Source organism: Ictalurus furcatus, chromosome 17, assembly GCF_023375685.1.
Source record: "Ictalurus furcatus strain D&B chromosome 17, Billie_1.0, whole genome shotgun sequence".
NCBI lineage: Eukaryota > Metazoa > Chordata > Actinopteri > Siluriformes > Ictaluridae > Ictalurus > Ictalurus furcatus.
Window position 1 is genome coordinate 13,104,378 of NC_071271.1, and position 21,821 is coordinate 13,126,198.

Genomic DNA, 21,821 nt, shown 5'->3' on the forward strand with positions numbered 1-21,821 from the left:
CTCCCCGTGACCCTGTGTAGGATAAGCAGGACAGAAAACGGATGGATGGATATAGCCTATGTACATTGCACCTCTACTGTCATTTCACTTTACAACCTTCTTCAGCACATTGTAATAATTTGTCTTATTTCCACACAGGTACATTGTATTTATTTGATATTCTACATTTTATTGTACTTCTGTTATTCTATTTAACTGATATGTTGTTGTGTTGTGTTGTGTCTGTGGGTGTGTTAATGTTCCATGTCAGCAGTTTACCTGAGCCTTATGTGCATATGAGCTGATATTGTGTGCAAATGATAAATAAACCTTGACTTGTTTAGATCACATAAGGAATAAAATATAGCAGGATGTTCTGTTATAAGACAATAAACAATGATGGTGATTATTTTCCAACACTCCTCAAATTGTTTTCTTAATTTTGTTGCTACAAAAATTTGCCAAAGTTTTTTTTTAATTAAAAAACAATGATTTTTATCAGTCAATAGTCACATTTAATGTTGAGAAACAAGTTAGTTCCTGCAATCACTTACATTATATAAGCTGTAAACAGTTGTTCCCTCTCTTTCTCTGAGTTAATAAGACAAAAAGCTTAGCTTGTAGCCTGTTACAGAGAAACCGTCCTCCATCCTTATACTTTCTGGCGGTGGAAAACTTAATGTTATCCTATCACTTTACCTCTGACTGATACAGAGACTTCATAAATGTTAAATCTCCTCACAGAGAGTTTCACCATAATAATGGTGAGATGTTTTTTTTTGTTGTTGTTAAATAACACACATTTAATATTTTTATTTGAGATTGAATTATTTGGAGCATCTTCCATACAAGTCTACAATAGAATCAATAACATATTAGAATGAGTGTATTATTAAACCTGTTATCAACACCTTCTGACCAAGCAGATTAGAAAATCCAACAGACCTGCAGTACAAAGTGCTATAATCTATCTGTAATTACTTTAAAAGCTGATATAGAATTGGATTATTTCACACCAAATGATGATATTACAAATCTTTTTGTTGTTGGGGTTTTTTTTTTTTGGTGGTGGGGGGGTGTGGGGGGTGTGGGGGGTGCATTTTCTGGGATGAAGACCGCTATACGGCTGTCTCTTTGAAATGCTCCATGAAATGAAGACAGATTTCATGTTAGTACCTCACTATGATCCCTGTGTCATTCACTACGGAGATTAAATTATACTGCTTTAAAATTAAGTAACCTCAATTTATGTAGCACGTAGCATGTCACTTAGGGCCTCTAAATGTTCAGAAACTGTCCATTAAGCAGCTATCACTAAGAATAATAGACAACTTGAGGTCCATGGATTACAGTGAACTACTGTACGTTTATTGCTGTATACTGAGAGTGGATTTTTTCCCCCTCTTTGTATGCGTTCACTAAAAATATGCAAGTGGCCTGAAGGTTGTTTTTTTTTACTATTTGATGCTCTGTTTGTAGTAATTGTAGTAATCTTCCTAGCTGGAGCATTCTCCTCCACACCTACCAGGCTCTGTGTACAGTCTTTCTGGAATGTGTATCATAGTCAGGGAAGGAAGAAACAGAAACAGTGAAAATAAATATGTCCTGACAACTTGCAGGGCAATTGAATTATTGACTGAGTGAAGAGGTGCAGTGTGTACACAGATTCTCCTGCTTGTCCCCTGGGCCAAGCAGTCCACCACCATCTCAAAACCCAAAGCGACAGATGCACTGAAAATAAGAGGCTGTATAACAAAACAGGACAACGCTGTCAGTGATTATTTTGTAAAGACAGAGGTGACCTCCAGAAAGTGTCAATTAAATATAAGAGCAACAGTAAGCCAGTCGTATGCAGTTCTCGAACGCAGTGTAGAAGTGGAAGCTTTTCCAAATCTCTCCTTTTTTTTAATTCAATGCATTTAGAGCAGGAATGTCTACACATTCTGCATTACTATGAAGTTTAAGTGATAAGCTATATAGAAAATTCACATGAAATAAGCATTATTACATTTATTTACCAAATTAACTGTTATACAGGCACTTGTTAAACCAGCAATTAACCATCAACTTAAAGTACAACATTTTAATGAATATGTTCAAATAATATTGAAAACACTTACTGTATTTATTGTTTGAAATTGCTTATGTTAGACCTTATAAACTAATGCTCATGCAATTACAGTACATCGCATAATAAATGTAAAATTGAGATCTCTGAGCAGGATAAATACAGTTTCTTACAGGAATACTGTGAGACCACATTAAGGCTACAGTAAACATTGCCAGCCATTTACAGACTGTTTTTTTGTTTGTTTGTTTGTTTTTTTTAATGTGTTCATAAACGCATCTAAATCATTTCCTTAAATATAACTGATTAAAAGCAGTTAATGGAGAGAGTAGTTCAGACTCGTATCGTAATATAATCAGTGTTTGGTGTTTTAGACACACTCCAGCATGACTGGAAATTTAGACCTATTCATTAAACCCATATTCTTCAGTATATAACTAGAATGAACTCAGGCGATATTGGAAGCATTAAAAAACTTCTTGTTTACTTTCTCTGTCAAGATCATATCTATGAAGACCATTAGGCCTATCTGTGAAGTAGTGACTAAACACCAATAAAACATAATTAAACATGAATAAAACCTGACATTAAGGTAATAACATAATGAGAGGGGTGAGGCAAGTATCAGAACATAGAAATATGTATATAAGCATACTGCACACCCTTACACTAAATTCACAAAAATGTGCATTTATTTTCTTTTTATTGCCAGCTATTTTCACTTGGTTCCATATGAAAATTTTTGCAACAGAAGTATATTTTGAAGGGAATGTAGACTATTACTGTGGTGAACTTTTATATATTAAAATGTGCATTAAATGTAGTACATACTGTATATACCCCTGGTGCAAGGGGTAGCACAGATGCATTACAGCTCCAGTGTCGTTGATTCAAACCTGAGGTTGGGTTATTGTCTGTGTGGAGTTTCCTCTGGGTTTCCTCCCACTGTCTGAAAACATGCAGCTAGGATAAGCTATATTAGCTCTAGTTGTGAAAACGTGTATGTGTGTGCGTGCAGGCTCCAGATCCACTGTGATCCTGAAGCAGGATAAACAGGTTACTGAAGATGAATGAATGAATCAAATAATTAAAATGTGAACAGGCTCATTAGCTAGTTGATAAAACAGTGTTTTTGTTAATTATAGGCTGGAGTGGCAGCAGTGAGTAAGAAAGAGAGAGTGGAAAGACAAAAAGGGCATGATATTGAAAACAGAGAGTGAAACATCATGTGTAGGAGTGCAATAGAAGTAAAATAAATCAGAAGATAAATGTCACAGCCTCATGTACACACTCAAAATGATATTCCTGCATCTATAACAGTTAAAAACTTTCAAAATGCCCAGGAACATATAAAAAACGAATCACATCTGTTCGTCAGCATTAATCTGGCACAAACCATTACACGGTGCATGCTTATAGTATATAACCTGCAGTGAAACGGAAACCTGGCCTACTCCTCCTTAGACTGTGCATTTAAATGACTCAATTAAAAATGAGAAATGAATAAGAAATAACACAAAATAAGAAAGAAGAAGAAATGCTTATAATTATAAAAATATAATTACAACTCAAAACCTTATTTGGATCATCATCATCAGTGTCACGGTTATTTATATTTTTTCAATATTTCTACATTTAGCCTATTACATTGCCTGAGTTGTTTTTATGACAAACAGCACGAGGTACAATGATATGTTTATTAGGTAAAATATATGAAAAGGTTCTTACTAGAGCTGAGATACAGTAGGATGCAGAGTCAGGACAAACAAAAACAAAATTAAGAGCAAATGCATAGATTTTATTATTTATAGATAGACAGATAGATATATTTGGTTAAATAATCTTATTGCCAAGTTGAACAATAAGAACAATATATTTTGAATAGATATTGAATATAAAGCCATGTACAAATGTTTGCAGTGATTCTCAGTGAAAGTTCAAACGTCCAAAAGACTGAATGCCACTTGAAATTCCGCAGAAAATGAATGCAGTAAAAGAAGTTTCGTGCGTGCTAAATGTTCCTCTTGGGTGCTGCTATTTCCCAGCAGGTGTTTGATTTCCTGCACAGTCCAGTCTTTTATTAAGCTCTGCCACGTTAGTGGAGTTTGACGCCTCCGGAGTCCAGAAGAAAACGTAGTAAATCGCTAAGAAGGCGGCAGCGACGGAAACGCAGAGAAAGTAAGCGATGCCCATTGCAACCTTAACCCACACCTTGGTGCTTGACTTGGCCTGATTGATCCACTGCTCAGCCGGATAACTCGGTCTCCTGGACGCGTTCCCGCTTAGCCTTCCTGCTGCGCCTTTTTTGCCTCCACTCATTGTGGGATAACAGATAAAAGTCCTTAAAGGATATCTTCTTCCAGAAATGTAACGCGAGAGCTTGGAAGTGTTGGTCTGGGACAGCTTGCTCGCAAGTCTCTGTACTCGGAATGGGACAGTTCAGCTCCAGCTCTACACAGCATCACTCGAGTGCGCGTCCTCGCAGAAGAAAAGCACGCGCATTCGCGCAATGCCTTCCGAATGTGGGCGGGGTTTGGGGCGGGGCCTGTGGTTCCAACTCCGGTTTTAGGGATCAGTAATGATTGATGGGTTTTAAAGGAAAACTCAGCCTTGAAACACTTTCATCAGTGAGGTGGTGAAATATTTGTGCTGTGTTGAGCAATTCGTGTGCTAATTTGTTAGTTGATGCTGTGTTTTCATTATTCCTCTGAGGAGTTGATGTCACAAGGTGACATTTCTAGCTCAGAACATCTTTCAACCATAAGGGATAACTGTCATGGTTAAATGTTAACTCCTAAAAACAACATAGCAAGAGTCGCCCCGCACTTACCATTTTCCAGTTACATTCAATGTCATATTAAAGAGAAATCTCCATAGAAGCAGTTGAGCAAAATTTTCCAAAGACAAAAGCTGTATTTCCAAATCCATAAGATGCTATTACACTGAATTATGTCAGAATCACTTTGCTTAGCTAATTAGTTATCTATGAGATGGCAAGTGAGTTCCTGTTTATAGTGGAATTAGCAGGAAGGGTGTAGCTTTGGACTCTAATCTGTTTGTGCTGAGTGTACAGATGGAGAGGTGAGAGAACTGGACTGACTAAAGTGCGGCTTCATGGGTCTCTTTAGGTAGATAAATTCCCACTGGCACTACTATCAGCAGGTAGTCAAATGGCATTGTGGGTAATGTAGGAAATCTTTAAACAAAGTGTAAACAGACCAACATGTCAATGAAAGAAATTTAAACTAAACAAAACAACACAGATCAAAATAAATCTTGGATACGATTGACTACCACATTAATTATGAAGATTGATATACTAGTTGTTTAGGATGGATTTTTCCTTTAATTCTGATTGCAGCTGGAGTTTATGTCAACAAAAACCATGTTTAAATATGCTTCTCTGGGAGCATATTAATTTACAAAGCAGGGACAGCGGTTCAAAAAAAAAACAACCAAAACCCATATATGTAGAGAAGGAGATTTAAAGCAAAGATATACATTTATTTAAAAAGAAACTACAACGTAAATAACACAATGCATTATTTCCATGAAAAATGAAAAGGCAAAAGCATTAATTCATAATCTTCATTAAAAATAAATGATTGAGATATAATAGTGTTTCACTCTGGGATGAATCTTACAAACACTTAAAATCATACAACCACATGTGCATTGCTGAAACACCAACAGAGGCAAACCTAGATCTAATTATAAAGTAAACACAAGGAGAGTCCATTTGCAGATAGACACAATACAATCACAAATTTCAAGATTTTTTTGTTGCATTTTTTTTTCTCTTCTTCTTCTTCTTAAGCTGAGGGTTCTCAATGCAAACAGTGAAAGATGACACACGAAGCATTGGAATGTACACCATTTTTAAAAAACTTAATATTACAATCGATATACTTCACTAAATTTGCTAAAAGATAGAAACCCATGCTTCTAAAACAGCCTCAATGAGCCAAACTGCCTGCTTTCACAAGAAAAATTCCTAGACAAAAATGGAGAGCATAAAAACAAACAAAACAAAGATAAAAACTAAAAATCCAAAACCAAGGTTAGTTCTATTGAGGCACACTTTCTATGTTGCCTCAAATGTTCATTATTTTTCCTAACAGAGCTAAAGTCTTCTACAAAACCCCTTCTAAGAAACATCTTTGGTCATAATACATACACATACAGTTTAGGTCACAAATGATAAATGTGAGCATATCTAGCACCTTATTTTGCAGGCAAATTACAATCTTAACCATGAATAAAAAACAAAACAAAACACAAAAACAAGCAAAAAAAAACCCAACAGAAAATCCAGATTTTTACAAATAACTTTGATAATCCTAATGCCCCTTTCCATTTTGTTTGCATAGGTATCATACACAAACTAAAGCATGCATTTGATTGACTAACCCTTGAGGACTAAAGCAGCATGAAGCAAAAATAGCATTGCCTCCAAACTATTTCTGATAGCAAATGTATCTTGTGACTAGGATAAGGTGTGAACTCTGACCAAATGTCATGTAAAACAGCTACTATTCTTAAGGTGTGTTTTTTTTTTGCCTCCTTGCATATAATGTGCTGCATTATCTTTACAGTGTCACATAAATGGTTTGCAGAGACTCGTAAATTCCAGTCCTAGATTTTGCAACACATGTAGCACTAGAATCATTTGTACCGAGAGAACAAAATATCATACAAATTAGCTGTTTGGAGGTGGGAATAAGTAATCATAGGGCCTGCCATCCTCCATATGTTCAGGCAGTGGATATCTATTAGGCCTGGTGTTCTTCTCACTTCTTACCTTTTTTCTTCTCTCGCAAGATCACTAGTGCTGCTATTATTGCAGTTACTCTTTAGCCTGCAGACAGAAAACAAGAGCAAGGCAATGGAGTCATCATAGTGCTTTAAGACACTCACAATTCCCACTTCACACCTAAATGCATAGTTATTATATTAAGATTTCCATAAAAAAGTTGGATGTACTATGCTCATAAATTCTTTGGGAAATGGTGCTGTTTTCCTTCTGGGGAAACCCTTAAATATTATATGTAGATCCTAACAAAAACCCTTTAGGACTACAAACCCTCAGTTACCAAATGCACCCTTAAAGATACATGTTTCATGAGTTTCTACAGTGCCCTCTGCTAATATTGGCACCCTTGGTAAATATGAGCAAAGAAGGCTGTGAAGAATTGTTTTTTATTGATTAACCTTTTAATCTTTTGTTTAAAAAAAAACAAAAAACAAGAAAAAAAAAACACACATTCTCTGCTCTCATGGAGATCAAACAATTGCAAACACAACACAGGTTTATCAAAAAATATATATCTTTGTTAAATATGTGTGCAACAACTATTGGCACCCCTATGAATTCATATGAGAAAAATATATTCCCATTGATATGTGACCCTTTTTTAGTACACCTGGGTGACTAGGAACAGGAAACTGTTCAACCACGACTTCCTGTTTCAAAGGGGTATAAATATGAGGTAACACATAGGACAAATTCCACAAGTCATTCATAACAATGGGTAAGACAAAGGAATATAACTGATGTGTGTCAAAAGGTTGTTGAGCTTCACAAAATGGGAAGTGGCTATAAGAAAATATGACCATTTCCAACATCAGGGCAATAATTAAGAAGTTCCAGTCAACTGGAAATGTCATGAATCGACCTGGAATTGGACACGTGTCTGTATTGTCTCAACGCACTGTGAAGAGGATGGTTCAAGTGGCCAAAAAGTCTCCAAGGATCAAAGCTGGAGAATTGCAGAAGTTAGTTGCGTCTTGGGCTCAGAAAGTCTCCAAAACTACAATCCGAAGTCACCTACATCACCACAAGTTGTTTGGAAGGGTTTCAAGAAAAAAAAGCCTCTACTCTCATCCAAAAACAAACTCAAGCATCGTCAGTTTGCCAGACACTACTGGAACTTCAAATGGGATCTGGTTCTATGGTCAGATGAAACCAAAATAGAGCTTTTTGGCAATAAACACCAGAGGTGGTTTTGGCGCACACAGAGAGGTAGCCATATGGAAAAGTACCTCATGCGCATGGTTAAATATGGTGGTGGCTCTTTAATGTTTTGGGGCTGTTTTTCTGCCAGACGACCTGGACATTTTGTTAGGATACTTGGCATCTGCCTCTGTCAGAAAGCTTAAAATGGGCCATGGTTGGATCTTCCAGCAGGACAATGATTCAAAACAAACATCAAAATCAACACAACAATGATTTACTGACCACAAAATCAAGGTCCTGCCATGGCCATCCCACTCCCCTGACTTGAAACCCATAGAAAACCTGTGGGGTGAACTGAAGAGGAGGGTCAACTAGCGTGGACCTCGAAATTTGAAGGATCTGGAGAGATTCTGTATGGAGGAATGATCTCAGATCCCTTTCCATGTATTCTCCAACCTCATCAGGCATTATAGGAGAAGACTCAGAGCTGTTATCTTGGTAAAAGGAGGTAGCACAAAGTATTGACTAAAATGGTGCCAATAATTGTTGCACACCTATATTTAACAAAGTATTTTTTTTTATAAACCTGTGGTTTTTTTGCAATTGTTTTATATTCATTAGAGCAGATAATTTTTGTGAATTTTTTTAACAAAAGATCAAAAGGTTAAACAATAAAAAAAAAATTCCACTTTTTTGCTCATATTTACCAAGGGTGCCAATACTAGTGGAGAGCACTGTATGTTTTTAGGAACGCAATATATATTACAATAGAGTTTAGACTTAATGTTTTAAACAAACAAGTGTGCACTCTTGGTTCTAACCCCTAGAGGCTTATCTGCTTGAAGTGCAATAAATTATTTAAGACATTTATTCCTTTACTTCAAAAGTGACTTGATAGCCAGTTATTCTCAGGATAAAGAACACCAACACTATGACTTCATAATTAGACCATTAAGTACCTCCATCATGTAAAATGCATCAAAGACAATCAACGAGTTATTCTGTCTTCTCAAGATTTCCATTACCACCCATCAGCCTGAGAATCCAACATCTCAATTTCCACATAAATGCTTTTTAGCAATAATTAGAGGTTTCCTGCAATTTCCTGCCCTCTTAAGCAGGCTTAATGTGTGTTAGTAATTGGATCTGGGGGGAAATATAAGAATGTATTATACTGATCAGTATGGTGACACAATGCCAATAGTGTTCATGCCTATTGTTAGATGACAAGGAGAAGGTTTTTGACCAGTGTCTCGCTTTAAATACATAACTACAAAACTGATTCAGTTCTTTTAAACTTTTGCAGATGTAAATGTGTCATTACACATCAAGTCTGATTTCATATAAATTCAAATGATGTTGACACATCATGAGATCACCCTCACATTAATGCCATGCTGAACAAAACCAATTAAATTACTCTGTATCAAACATTGTATGATTCAGGTCATTTCAGGACAGGACTGAAACTTTTATAAGAAAGTACATTCACTTTTATAGGCTGAAGGACTAATTTCCTACACACAGATCAAGGATAATACTGTATTTTGTAAATGGAGGTTCTCCATCAAGAACCTGTGAGAACTGGGGATAATACAAGTTTGGAAAATCGATCTTACCAAAGTCTTTCTATTGGGTAAAATCAATTAAAAGGAAAACATAAACTGATACAGGTACAATGAAAAGCAGTACAATATTTATTTTGTATTTTTCTTCCATTTCTATCTCTACAAATTAAAAACTTCTAGAACATTAATTATAGGTATAAATATCCCTTTATATTTAGGCTCACACTATAGTTTAAAAAAGTACTTAAAAAACCCCCCAGCAAATTAAAAACTATGTTTTGTAGGTGGGCATAAAATACTGTTTTTGTTTCAGATACAATTTAAAGAGTACAATTACGCATTTTATAAACATTTCTGTTGTGACATGTGTGCTCAGGGGCCATCTGGACTTTAATCCATGGATGTTCAACTGTACGTGGATGTCTGGAATGAAATTTAATTGTCTAAACTACATTCTGCCTGACAACCAAGCAACTCTGGCGCAGCAACCAATTCAGCCATTGTTTATCCTATCATACGTTAATGACACCATGCAATCAAATGAGATGCAGCAGGATGGGAAATACAAGATCAAATCTTTCTAAATTGGCATCTTTCAAATGACCTAACGTCACAGATCACTCATTTAAGCAGATGAATAAATGTAATTTAAAATTGGAAAAAAAGAAAAAGAAAAGGCTTGCTCAAGCAGACATGCATGATGTGTCCATATGTAATCCAAAGGAAAACAAAAGAGGTACAATGGACAAATAAAAAGGGGTCTGGAGAGCAGTGAGTGGAGATGTTAGTAGTGCCCTTGAGGTGACTGACAGCCAGTGTGAAGCTGTAGACAAGAACACAGAGTCCCAGAACTTGGGAGGACCGTCACAGGAGCAGAAGTGGGACATTCGCGTTTGTCATGAGAGAGACAAGCATAGCAGCAGATGCCATCTTACAAGACAGATGGACAGAGAGATAGAGAGGTGAGTGAAGGGACAGGCTGTGACAGAAGGGGCAAAAGAGTGAGACGGGGCAGGACGTTGGCGCGTGCTCAGACGTCAGCTGAAGTAAGGGAGTTCTTGCGGAAAGCCACTGTTTCAAAGTCTGTAATAAGAACGGCACCTGAGCATGTCTGATCTGTGGACTCAACTGGAGTTGCACCTTCACTTCCAGATTGCTTCAAATCCAGCTCTACAGCAGGGACTGCACTCTCTTCTGATGAAATAGATTACACACACTTAGTAAAAAATAAACCATATGACTTTCTGCCATATACTGAGAATAACATTATAGTGTATTTACCCTTCTGTGTGGTTGAATCATCTGCAGGCTCTGTGGGCTTATTGCTGCTAGAGGGGGAATCAGCATGGAGTGATGTTGATTCTTCCTGGACAGCAGGAGCACTTGACTCTGGTACTAAAATAAAATAATTTTTTAAAAAATGTTTTATACACTTCATAATCATTCATATCTATTCATTTTTCAAACACCCCAGACAACATTTCACATCAAAAGCTTAATAGCATTGTAAGTTTAAAAAAAAAAAAAAAAGCCAAACCTCATCCTCTGTTGAAAATATATATTAACAGATGTTTATATTTAATTTCAAGTTTTCATTTTGTAGTCACCTACTATACCATTTTTGAAGATACCAAAAAGTAACATCTTATTTGCAGCAAACTTAGACAAGCACCTCTACCTCAGTTAACTCAAATGCATTTTCCTTTTCTTGCACTTTCCATTTCTATTTGCATCTTTCCTTGGATCCTGAATAACTAACTGTAGCTGGCTGAATGCTTTCTTTTTCACAACACCTGCATCAATTACATGCATATGAGGGTAAATTGCAACATCACATACATACATTATATATGTACACACATACACTACCAGTAAAAAGTTTAGACACACTCATTCTTTATTTATTTATTTTTTTCCCTACATTTTAGAATAATAATAAAGTCATCAAAACTCTGGAATAATGCAAATGGAACTATCAACTATCTCTTGCACCTTCAAAGTAGATGCCCTTTTTGCCTAGAATTTCCAGAAATGTATTCTTGGCATTTCCTCAACCAATTTCTTGAGGAATCCCCCCGAGATGATTTTTAAACAGTATTAAAGGAGTTCCCACCTATGCTCGACACTTACTGGCTGATTTTCGGAATATTTCGCTCCAAGTCATCCATTTAAGAAAAAATAAAAATTTATAAATAAAATGTTAGTTTTCTAATGAAAGAAATTATGTTGGCACAATCATGTCTCCAAACATTTGACTGGTAGTGTATACACACAAAAATAGATAAAATAGTAGTTCAGCAGTTCCACAAAAACAAACGTCAATAGACAAGAGAAAAAGGCATAAAAGCCTGCCTACACTTTTATCCTCATCAACAAATGCAGATTTTTTTTATAAATGTGCAAATTGGAAATGCCCCCAAGCTCCCTGAAATTTGCTCTAGTAAGGCCTGATTGCCCCATAAATTCTGTGAGGCAATAACACTGACCTGTCACGTATTCAATACTAACTCAGACGTTCCAATGAGAATTTTCGCTAAGTTGAGAAGTTTGAGAATGAGAAGTTTAGGGTAACGTCAAGAATGTGTCGGGACGCTAACCATGGCTGTTTTGCTAACACACAAATTGCAGTGATGTGTTCCTACCAGGCAGTGTGTCATTCTGTTTGTCGGACTGCTTGGGTGGGTCTGTCGCATCATTACTTTGCTCCTCCTCCTCCTCCCGGCTCTTGTTCTGAGCTGGACTGCTTTCATTACTGTTGGGCCTCAAGGGACTCTCACCCAAGCTGCTTTTAGGGGATAGCATCTCCATCTCCTCTCCCCAGTCTGATACAGGCTGGTGGCCCTCAGGAGGGGAAAAGGGGCTGAGAGGCTTTGTGCCTTCTGGGGTAGCGAGACACTCCTGAGGGGAAGACGGGATGTGCACTTTGGGTCTGGGTGTCCTCTGTTCCTTAGGACTGGGACTTGATGGAGCAGGGGAGCTATGGCTCTTCTCCTTGGGTTTGCAATCTTTCACAGAACCTTCTTTATCCTCAGACTCTTCCACTGCCTCATCTTCATCTACATCACTGGCATCCACCCACTCATCATCTTCATCTTCAGCAACCGATTTCTCTTTAACAACAGCAATCTGCTTCTAGCCAGGACATGTAACAGGAAATGCAGTCATTAATTTAACTTTCCACCACCACCTATATCTTACAGGGATGGATTAATGAAACAACAAACTTTGGAAGCAGGAAAAACTTCACCTTTTCTAATGGAGCTTTGGGCTCATCCGTTTCCTTTGTCTTTTCTTTTTCCTGTTCCTCCTTTTTCCCTTTTTCTTCCTCTTTCTCCGTTTCCCACCGATTATCATGCATACTTGAGAAGAAATAGAAAAAAAGAAATAGGAATTTCACCAATACATTTAGTCCACTCTACATTAAATTTGTTTCACATTGTCGAAATAATGCTTTAAACAGAGATTATGGTTGGGAAAATTTCCAACAAAATGTACACCAATAGCGATTTATGGATACACAATTGATTCATATCTAAGGTTGTATTTGATTAATAATTGCTATAAAGTAGCACTTGATTCAGGTCACATGACAGTCTTTCTGGACATTATCTGCCTGTGGGTGAATCCCAAATGTCTCACAATTTAAAGTTATAGTGTACTACCATTATTTCAATGCCTACAGTATGTGGTTCACTTATGCAGGGACAATGAAGCTAAAGGCAAAGCTTTAGAAGAGTAAATAAATAATCAAAATACCAAACATAAACAAATACTTGAGTATTCAAATTCCGTCAGCCTAGATACTCGCTCCTAAAGGAACGAAGAACCTTGATAATATATTATTTATATATACACACACACACACACACACACACACACACACACACACATATATATATATATATATAAAGAAACTAACAAATCACTTGCAGTACTTCTGAAGCTTCCTGTGCTGTACTCTCCAGTAGGAAGGTGATCATAGCTTGAGTTTTTTTTTCCTTCTCAAAATTGCAGTTGTCAGACTCTGTACTTTAGTCACAATATGCAACAGAAATGACACTGTAGTGTCACAGCTACCTGCACTGCACTACCTGCTGGAAACCCTTTATAAACTTTACAGTAGGGGTTGGGTATGGCTCCTGTTTGGCTGCAGCGCAAGCCTGAAGCAACAGTGGCCCATTGTGGATAAAGCCAGAGTCCTTGTATACTGTATGTACCAATGATTTATGACCATCATGATGGGTCATTTACACCCCCCCCCCAATTAAAGAAGGAATTACAGCTCATAGTTCAGCTGGTCCAATTAAGAGTGAGTGAGTGCTCTCATCAGTGAAGAGAAGAATGTTTCTACCTGTAACTCTTTCCATGACCTTGACCTTTCCCTCTTCCTCTGCCTCCACGGCCCGCCTCTCCAAGTTTGCCCTGCCCTAAGAAATCTCCAAATGTGGGTGCCTTTTTTTTTCTGCTATCGTCTGCAAGAAAAGAGAGTTAAATAAATATCCGAAGGAAGAAATGATGCAGTAGAAGATCCTGAAAGCAATTAAACAGCAAACAAGCAGAGAAAAGTACAAACCAGCTCACAGTTACACATGGCCCATCCAGTCACCATGATCATTTTTTTTCCCACATTTATCACTCTTCAATGTGGATGAGGGCAAAAAATGAAAAAACAAACAAACAAACAAACAAACAAACATGCAAATGTGGCCTTGACTAGACATGGGGCTAATAACTGACATAATAAAGCAGGGAAATTTGCAAAAACAGTGCATATGGTGAAGGATGAAATCTGCCTTACTTTTTAAACAAACAGTCACTAGATTAACGTAGCTATTTCCAAAAGTCCTATATGATAATAAACAAACTAAACTAATTTGAGTGGGGTAAAAGAGACACGCGCCATAACACAGACATGTCCCATGCCAAAAGCTGACCTGAAGCCCCTCTGCGTTGCTGTGTACGGGCATTACGCCCTCTATCTGCTGAAAGAACACATCACAGAACATCACCAAACATCTCCAAGCATCTAAGCAAAGGATTGTCTGTCGGGGTTTCCAATCGTATCCGGAAAGGGCTGGTGTGGGTGCAGGTTTTTATTCCAACCAAGCAGAAGCCACACCCAAGTCTGCTGAAAGCCAAGCTCAACTGATTAAACAGGTGGAATCAGGTGTGGCTCCTGCTTGATTGGAATCAAAACCTGTACCGACACCAGACCTTTGCGGATAAGATTCGATACCCCTGGTGCAAGTGACTCGAAAATCTTCAAGTGGCTTACTTTTTCTTTTTTTGAAACCGTTTTGACAGTTTGCCTATCACTCGAAATGTTAGCAGAGTGTGTTTCGGTCTGTGTGAAAGAAAGTGAGAGACTTGCCTCTCCTGCTGCTCGGTTCTGGCATGCCCTCTCCACCCACAGCTGGGTCCTCTGTGAACCTGTGAAGGCACTGCAGGGTCACTCATTTTGCCATTCTCTCCCTGTCAGCATGCATTACTCCTTCATGTCCATCCAACACTCCCTCAGTATAAAAACGTCTTCCTATTGCACTCGTTTAGAAATGTATATAACGAGGTATGTGTTAAAATGAAAACAATTATTTGCATTTGTCAACATATCCATGTAAATTAACTGTATAATTAAAACAACTGTTAATATACAGCTATGTGTTTTCATGAACAACTGGATATTTTAGACTCTTACATTGTATCTGTTTTCTGGGCATCCCACTCTCGTCTCCACTGACCAGTGGCGTTACGATGACGAGCCAATCTCTCTTCATCGATCTGCGCACGCTCCTTTTTCCAGCGTAGATACTCAGCCCGTTCTCTGCCCGTCATCGACAAAGTCATATCCATTGATCCTCTCCCTCCAGGTCTCCGATTCTTTTTGAAAGATAAAGAGAAGGTGAGAAAGAAACAACACGAAAGAGAGAATCACACTACGACAGAAGTGACACAGTGTCTATGTGAGTTATTTAATGTCGTTCTGAGGAGTTCTAGAAAACCAAAGTTATCAATTTGTGCTGTAAATGTAATGAATTCCTAACCATCCACTCTTTCTCTCCCTCAGTTCCAGTCTTAACATTTTCAAAATCCAGTCCACCCCAGTTGCGGACGTGCCTGCGGCTCCCCTCTTTGCGATCCATCTCAGGAATTGGTCCACTGCGCCGTGGATCATCCAGAAAGTTCCGGGTGGGATACTTTTCACCTTCAGTCTTAACGAACAGATCCAAACATTAAACAACAACAACAAATGCCCACGTCAATGTTTCATCTAAATGTAGAATAGGAGATATAAAGGCTTTGAGCTACATACCCTTTGACCTCTCTCATACTCAGCAATCTTCTCCATCTCCTCATTCATCTTCTCAATGTTCTGTCGTCTCTTCTCTTCCCACTCCTGAGCAAAGGCAAATGCATCGAGTTACACAGCTGACATTTTTACAATAAGACTAGTGTATAGTTTTTGATAGATCACGAATCATGTGTTCTGAATAACGGTTTAAAACATGCCACAGTGTTGGAATGACAGAAATTCACCTTTGATTTTCTGTCTGTCCCAGAGCCACCCTGCTCCATGCTTCCTCTTCCTCCTCTTCCTCCCCGTCGTCCTCGGGAGCGTTCATTGTGAGAAGGGCCCTCTCCTCCTCCTCCTACTTCCTCTTCCCGTGGTTCTCTTCTCTCGGTGCGATGACCACCTCCACGCTGCCCACCTCTGCTCAGCCGCCCAGATCCTGTCCTATGTGGGGGCCAGCCAGCGAACCCCTCTTCTGTTTCACGATCACCACGGTGTGGTGCTGACTGCCTATCATTCACCACCCGACTTTCCTGTAAGTGTGAGTAGAGATCAGAGTCAGACCCACAGCTTAGAATTCACTCTTATAGAGCCACAAGTTCACCTGCTCTTACATGCAAATCTACTCTCACCTCATACAAATATACCGTCTTTACTGGAAATCCTGTCTGAAGATTTACAGTTCCATGACAAACAAGGGGCAGATGTATCTGCTTTCAGTTTCACAAATGTGAATCAGCAATATTTATTTTAATTTTTTTTTTTTTTTTAAATTAAAAAGTGGCACAACTTATTGACACAGTTGTGCGCTAATAAAATCTACTCTCAAAACATGGCATTACATTAAGATACTTAAGCCACGATTACTCTATAAATTAAAAGAAATCCATCATCTGAATACTCCTCATAATGCATGAATCAAACTCTCCATGCTCACACTGACAAACTCCGTCTGATTCAAAACACTGACAGCAGAATTGTCCTTTGTAAGCCTTTGCGGCTTGCATAGATCCAGAGCAGTGGTCGTGAGCCACACATGGCTCTTTGTCAAAAATCGTATGGCTCGCCAGGTCTCACTCTTCACCAACATATCACCGTTAAAAACTTAGACACATCACTAGAGATCAGTTTCCTGCAGAAAATGAAAACAGTTTACAATAATATATTTTTCAAGTTGAATGCATTAACCAAAAATGGGGGGTGGGGAGAGCTCTTTGGTGAAAAAAGGTTCCCGACCCCTGACCCAGAGGATGTTTCATAATCCAGAAGATTGTGTCTCCGATTAATCTACCCAGGTCTCTATTCTTTTTATTTTTTACTATTGATAATACCTCATCCTTAAAATCCCAAAACTGTTGAACCCAGCTCCAAATTGATTGGGAACGATTTCTGAAATGCACCATTTCTGGCATCTGTGCTTATCTCAATTGTATAAGCAACAAATGGACAAATGAATGCTCATAAAAATGATCTAAATTCAATAAAAAAGTATCATTTTCACTGACGCAGTGTTTCTGTTCAACTGCTAGTGAACAAACTAAGTTCCATTTCTAATCTTGAATAATTTTTTTCACAAACAAATTCCTTATACGACCTTGCAGAGAAGGACAGACTTTACACTTAAGACAAGCTCTTGCTTGTGCAATTCCACATCTACCTTCATTAAAGTTCCATCATATGTCACAGTCCATTCAGTGAGACATCTGACCTTCACAGGCCACAGCGGGCAGTCTAATCACCACTGCACAGGCCATCTGTGTCCCAGAGTAACTCTACAGGCATTGATTAAAATGCACTACAATCTTCCTCAGCGGACCCCAGGTGGGAAATTAAAACCTCGAGAGCTGTGAGGACAAGGTGCAGTGATTATGGTCAGAGGTCCAGAAGCATCAATTCTCCTGGATATTTACTTTACACTTAATCTGCTGTAGGTGAGCTATGCTGAGAATATAGCAATTAAACACAGTTCAATATGGTGTAACATTGACCTGAACCTTCTACTGAGATATACTGTATATTGAGGAATATATAATGAATATTCAGTATCTATTGCAAAAGTATTACTTTGTCCTGAAAACGACCAGAATTTCACCCATGAACAAGAACACATTCCTAAATATTATTATTATTATTATTATTATTATTATTATATTCATAACCTTCTAGGCAAACCAAACTTCAACATACACAATGATCACTTGGGTTGCTCTGATGCATCGACACTGATGGTCTTACCCCGCTGGGTTTAGACAGAACTGTCACAGTTATGTTCTCCTTTTCAATCTTCCGCCGCTCTGAATCAGGCTCATGAGTGCGAGGTTTGCGGTGTGTCGTCACGGCAATGCCCTCCTGCTCAGCCTTCTTTTTGTCCTCTTCTATTTCCTGATGGGTGGGGAATTACACAAGTGTACAGGCCAAAATTCACTAGGAGTCATATTGTAAAAATTTTCCATCAAAAAAGACATTGTGGGAAATCAAAAATATTTTCCTTTTACTTTACTACATGACTCAGCCATACAAAAAAACATGTCCTATACAATTTCTACTAACAGGAAACTCCAGTTCCCATGAGGCTTACCAATTGTTTTGCATCTAGTATGTAAAAGCTAACATATAAAATTATTGGCAACCTTGATAAAAAAAATTAAAAAATAAAGGTTATGAAAAAAGGTTACTTGTGGTTAATTAGCTTTATCTCCAATTGAAATTAAACTGCTTTACAAAAACGTTTAACAATTATTGGCACCCCAGACATTCTTATGAACAAAATGTAACTGAACTGTTATTTACATTTTATGTTTAAGTTCATCTGAGTGTTTCAGAACTTTTAAGCAGTCATGTCTACCGGTTTCACTGAGGTATAAATATGAAGTGACAAAGAGGCCAAATTACCTTCCCATCATCAATGTACAGAAGATTTGAGAACACACAAATGAAATGAGCCAAAGGTTTGTTGACCTTCATAAAACAGGAAATGGCTATTACAAAAATAACTACAAACCTGAAAATTCCCAGTTAGGGGACTTAAAACACTTAACAACAAACTTAAACTCAGAGCTGTAATGAACCTGGAAGAGGATGCAAATGTATTTTTCCCCACGTGCAGTGAAGAGGCAAGAAAGGCAAATATTTCTCCCAAGCTCACGGTTGGACATTTGCAAAAACGACTGCAGCATTTTGGGTACATAAAATCTCTAAATCTATAATTAGACATCACCTCCATGGCAGCAACTATTTGAAAGGCTTGCCAAAAGAATGCATTTTCTTTCATTTAACCCAAAAAATGTAAGCTAGATGCTATTGAAAATTTGACTGCAGCCAGTTTCTGTGCTCTGATGACACAAAAATAAAGCTTTTGGCAACAAACATTCGAGGTGGTTTTGGCTCAACAAGAAGGATGTGTAAACACAAATCAACCTAATCCTTAGTTTTAGGTATTGTGGAGGATCTTTAGAGGGTCATGTTGTGGCATGGCTATTTTTTCTCCAAAGGCTCTGAGAATCTTTTTACTATGCATGGCATCATGGACTTCATAAAGTACAGAATCATGCTTTAGACATGATCAACCCAGTCCCCTAATCAATAAGAGAGGTCCCTGGAGACGTATTGAGGATTTGACTCAGATTACTTTCACTTAATTCTCCAATCTCATCTAGCATTATAGGAGATAATACAGGAGCTTGTATGTCAGTATGTCAGCAACGAGAGGTTGCAGGGGTGCCAATAACTGTGACATGTAAATAACGTCCATGTAACGTGACTGCAATTAAAGGTTACGTTTCTCTCATTTTCAGTGTGAGATTAAAATAAATTAATCACAAAGGCATTTTCACAAGCTTTTTTTTCTTCTTTTTTTTACCCCATCTTTGACAAGGGTACCAATCATCCTGCAGCTGACAGAAATTCTAAATGACAAGCCATGTTTGTTCATAAACTGTTACAAGCCACAAAACCACATGCCTGGTAGGCAGGAGACATGAAATAAACAGTGAAAGCATGGAATGCCTGTGTAACGTCTAATACCTGGTGTCTTTTCATTAAAGCCTCGTTTTTCTTCCGCAGAGCTTCAATACGTCTGTCCAGTTCCGCATCTTTCTCCTCCTTCGTCTTCAGATCGACCACAGCAGACTAACACAGAGTGAATGAGCCAGTTTCATTTACAAACATGTTCAACATTTTAATTGATCAAAACTTTTTTTTTCTTTTTAAATCTGATTTCTCTAGTGTACACAGTATAGTGCTGGCTTCTTAGTTGTGCTATAGTCCCTGATACTAGAGGGATTTGGTCAAAATATCCGCAAGGATACAACAATTTATAACACTTGAGAACACTTCTCGTAAAAGAGTAGGAGTATAAACCTGGTGTCCTGGCAAAATTCCCCCACTGGGAATGGGGCTATCTATCTCTCTATAATGGCCCACTAATAATCTCCATCCCTCCACCAATAGCTGGTGTGTGCTGGGCGTTCTGGTTCACTATGGCTGCCATCTATCATCTAGGTGAATGCTACACACTAGTGTTGGTTGAGGAGATCCCCCCCTTTACTACGTAAATCACATTGAGTGTCTAGAAAAGTGCTATATAAATGTAACTAACTAGCTAAATCTGAAGATTTTTCAGACCGTTTGTACATATCTTTGTATCTTAACTCATCATCATTAACTTACCATGGCTGGAAGCCTGTCTTTACACAAACACACTGCTGGGCTTACAATCTCTCAGAGAACAGATCTAAATAATCGACCAAAATAGAAAAAATACACACACACACACACACACACACACACACACACATCAGAAAATTCATGGTATCTGAAAACATATACGACACACTACTATTTTATAGAGCAACTTCATTCCAGTGCAATACTTCACATTAAAATTTACTAAAGACATAAAAATTCCTGATGAGTGAATAAAAGAATAATCAGGACAGGATAAACAGGCCTGTAGTAGGAGAAATCTAACCAGTATAATGTTAAAAGTATGATATTCTGAACACGTTTATGTTACAAAGCTTCATGCTTGTTCAGGTGGCCATGTTGTTGAATACACGCTAATGCAGTGGTTTTTAAAGCCTTTTCCTAATCAGTTACACTGCAAGTTCAACACCGAGGACCGAACAAACACTAGTCTTAGCATAATGGCTAATTAGCAAAGCTGTGAGGTAACCAACGGAGCGACTAACAACGAAGTAAACTTAAACCTTACAAACTTATATTACATAATATTATGCAGTTTTATCCGAGAGATAAGAAACAGCAACCAAAACGTGAAAGGTAGTGTGTCGTGCTTCTGCGGCCAGAGAAACTGTCAAAAGTGTCCCTGAACTACTTCCGGTAAGAACTCCATCTACTTCCTGACAACGTACCAAACCTCCTATAGAGCAACTAGACATGTCAAAATAAAACCCCATTTGCGCGGGCTTTTTAACCGAAAATATACCCCATCTTTTCAAACCACATTCTTTTCAAACCCCATTTTAAAATCTTAGGTTGTGCGATTGGTGGTGGTTAGTTATATATCTATATCTATCTATCTACCTATATATATATATATATATATATATATATATATATGTATATATATATATATATATATATATATATATATATATATATATATATATATATATACACCAAAAGCAGTCAAAATCCTGTGAGCGGTCATCTCTATAGATTTCAGCCAGAATTAAGATTTTCAATACATCTCAACAACATAGAGAAGAAAAATTGAGATTCAAATTAGTGTGGAACAAAAATGTGTGTGTGTGTGTGTGTGTGTGTGTGTGTGTACAATTGATTCATTCAACTTCACTGACTAATATGTCCTAGTCAGGGTGTTAGTGATGCAATGCTTGTCTTTGGACTGGGGGAGGAAACTGGTGTATCATTTGAATAAGCAAAGGCTTTGGGCACGTCTAATAAAACATGGACAAAAAAGAATAAAGAAAAACGAAT

At 37.8% G+C, this 21,821-nt stretch overlaps 1 protein-coding gene across 10 annotated transcripts; it reads right to left on the reverse strand.

The window, feature by feature from the left end:
* Positions 1-4,568: 4,568 nt before the first annotated feature.
* Positions 4,569-21,252, reverse strand: ccdc9 (coiled-coil domain containing 9). Of its 10 annotated transcripts, XM_053647203.1 has the most exons (16): positions 21,086-21,247; positions 20,529-20,592; positions 19,884-19,988; positions 18,048-18,242; positions 16,106-16,393; positions 15,882-15,965; positions 15,613-15,780; positions 15,267-15,448; positions 14,943-15,001; positions 14,506-14,553; positions 13,923-14,043; positions 12,819-12,930; positions 12,214-12,703; positions 10,853-10,966; positions 10,673-10,765; positions 4,569-6,905 (listed from the first exon to the last, which is right to left on the reverse strand). In XM_053647203.1, the coding sequence occupies exons 2-16, from the start codon at positions 20,529-20,531 to the stop codon at positions 6,901-6,903; spliced, it is 2,067 nt and encodes a 688-aa protein (XP_053503178.1). In that variant the 5' UTR covers positions 20,532-20,592; positions 21,086-21,247; the 3' UTR covers positions 4,569-6,900. The 10 variants fall into 10 exon arrangements, with proteins under 10 accessions (XP_053503178.1, XP_053503181.1, XP_053503187.1 ...); XM_053647206.1 differs by having other exon boundaries at positions 12,214-12,697; positions 20,529-21,252; XM_053647212.1 differs by having other exon boundaries at positions 12,214-12,697; positions 18,096-18,242; positions 20,529-21,249.
* Between the last annotated feature and the right edge of the window lie 569 nt (positions 21,253-21,821).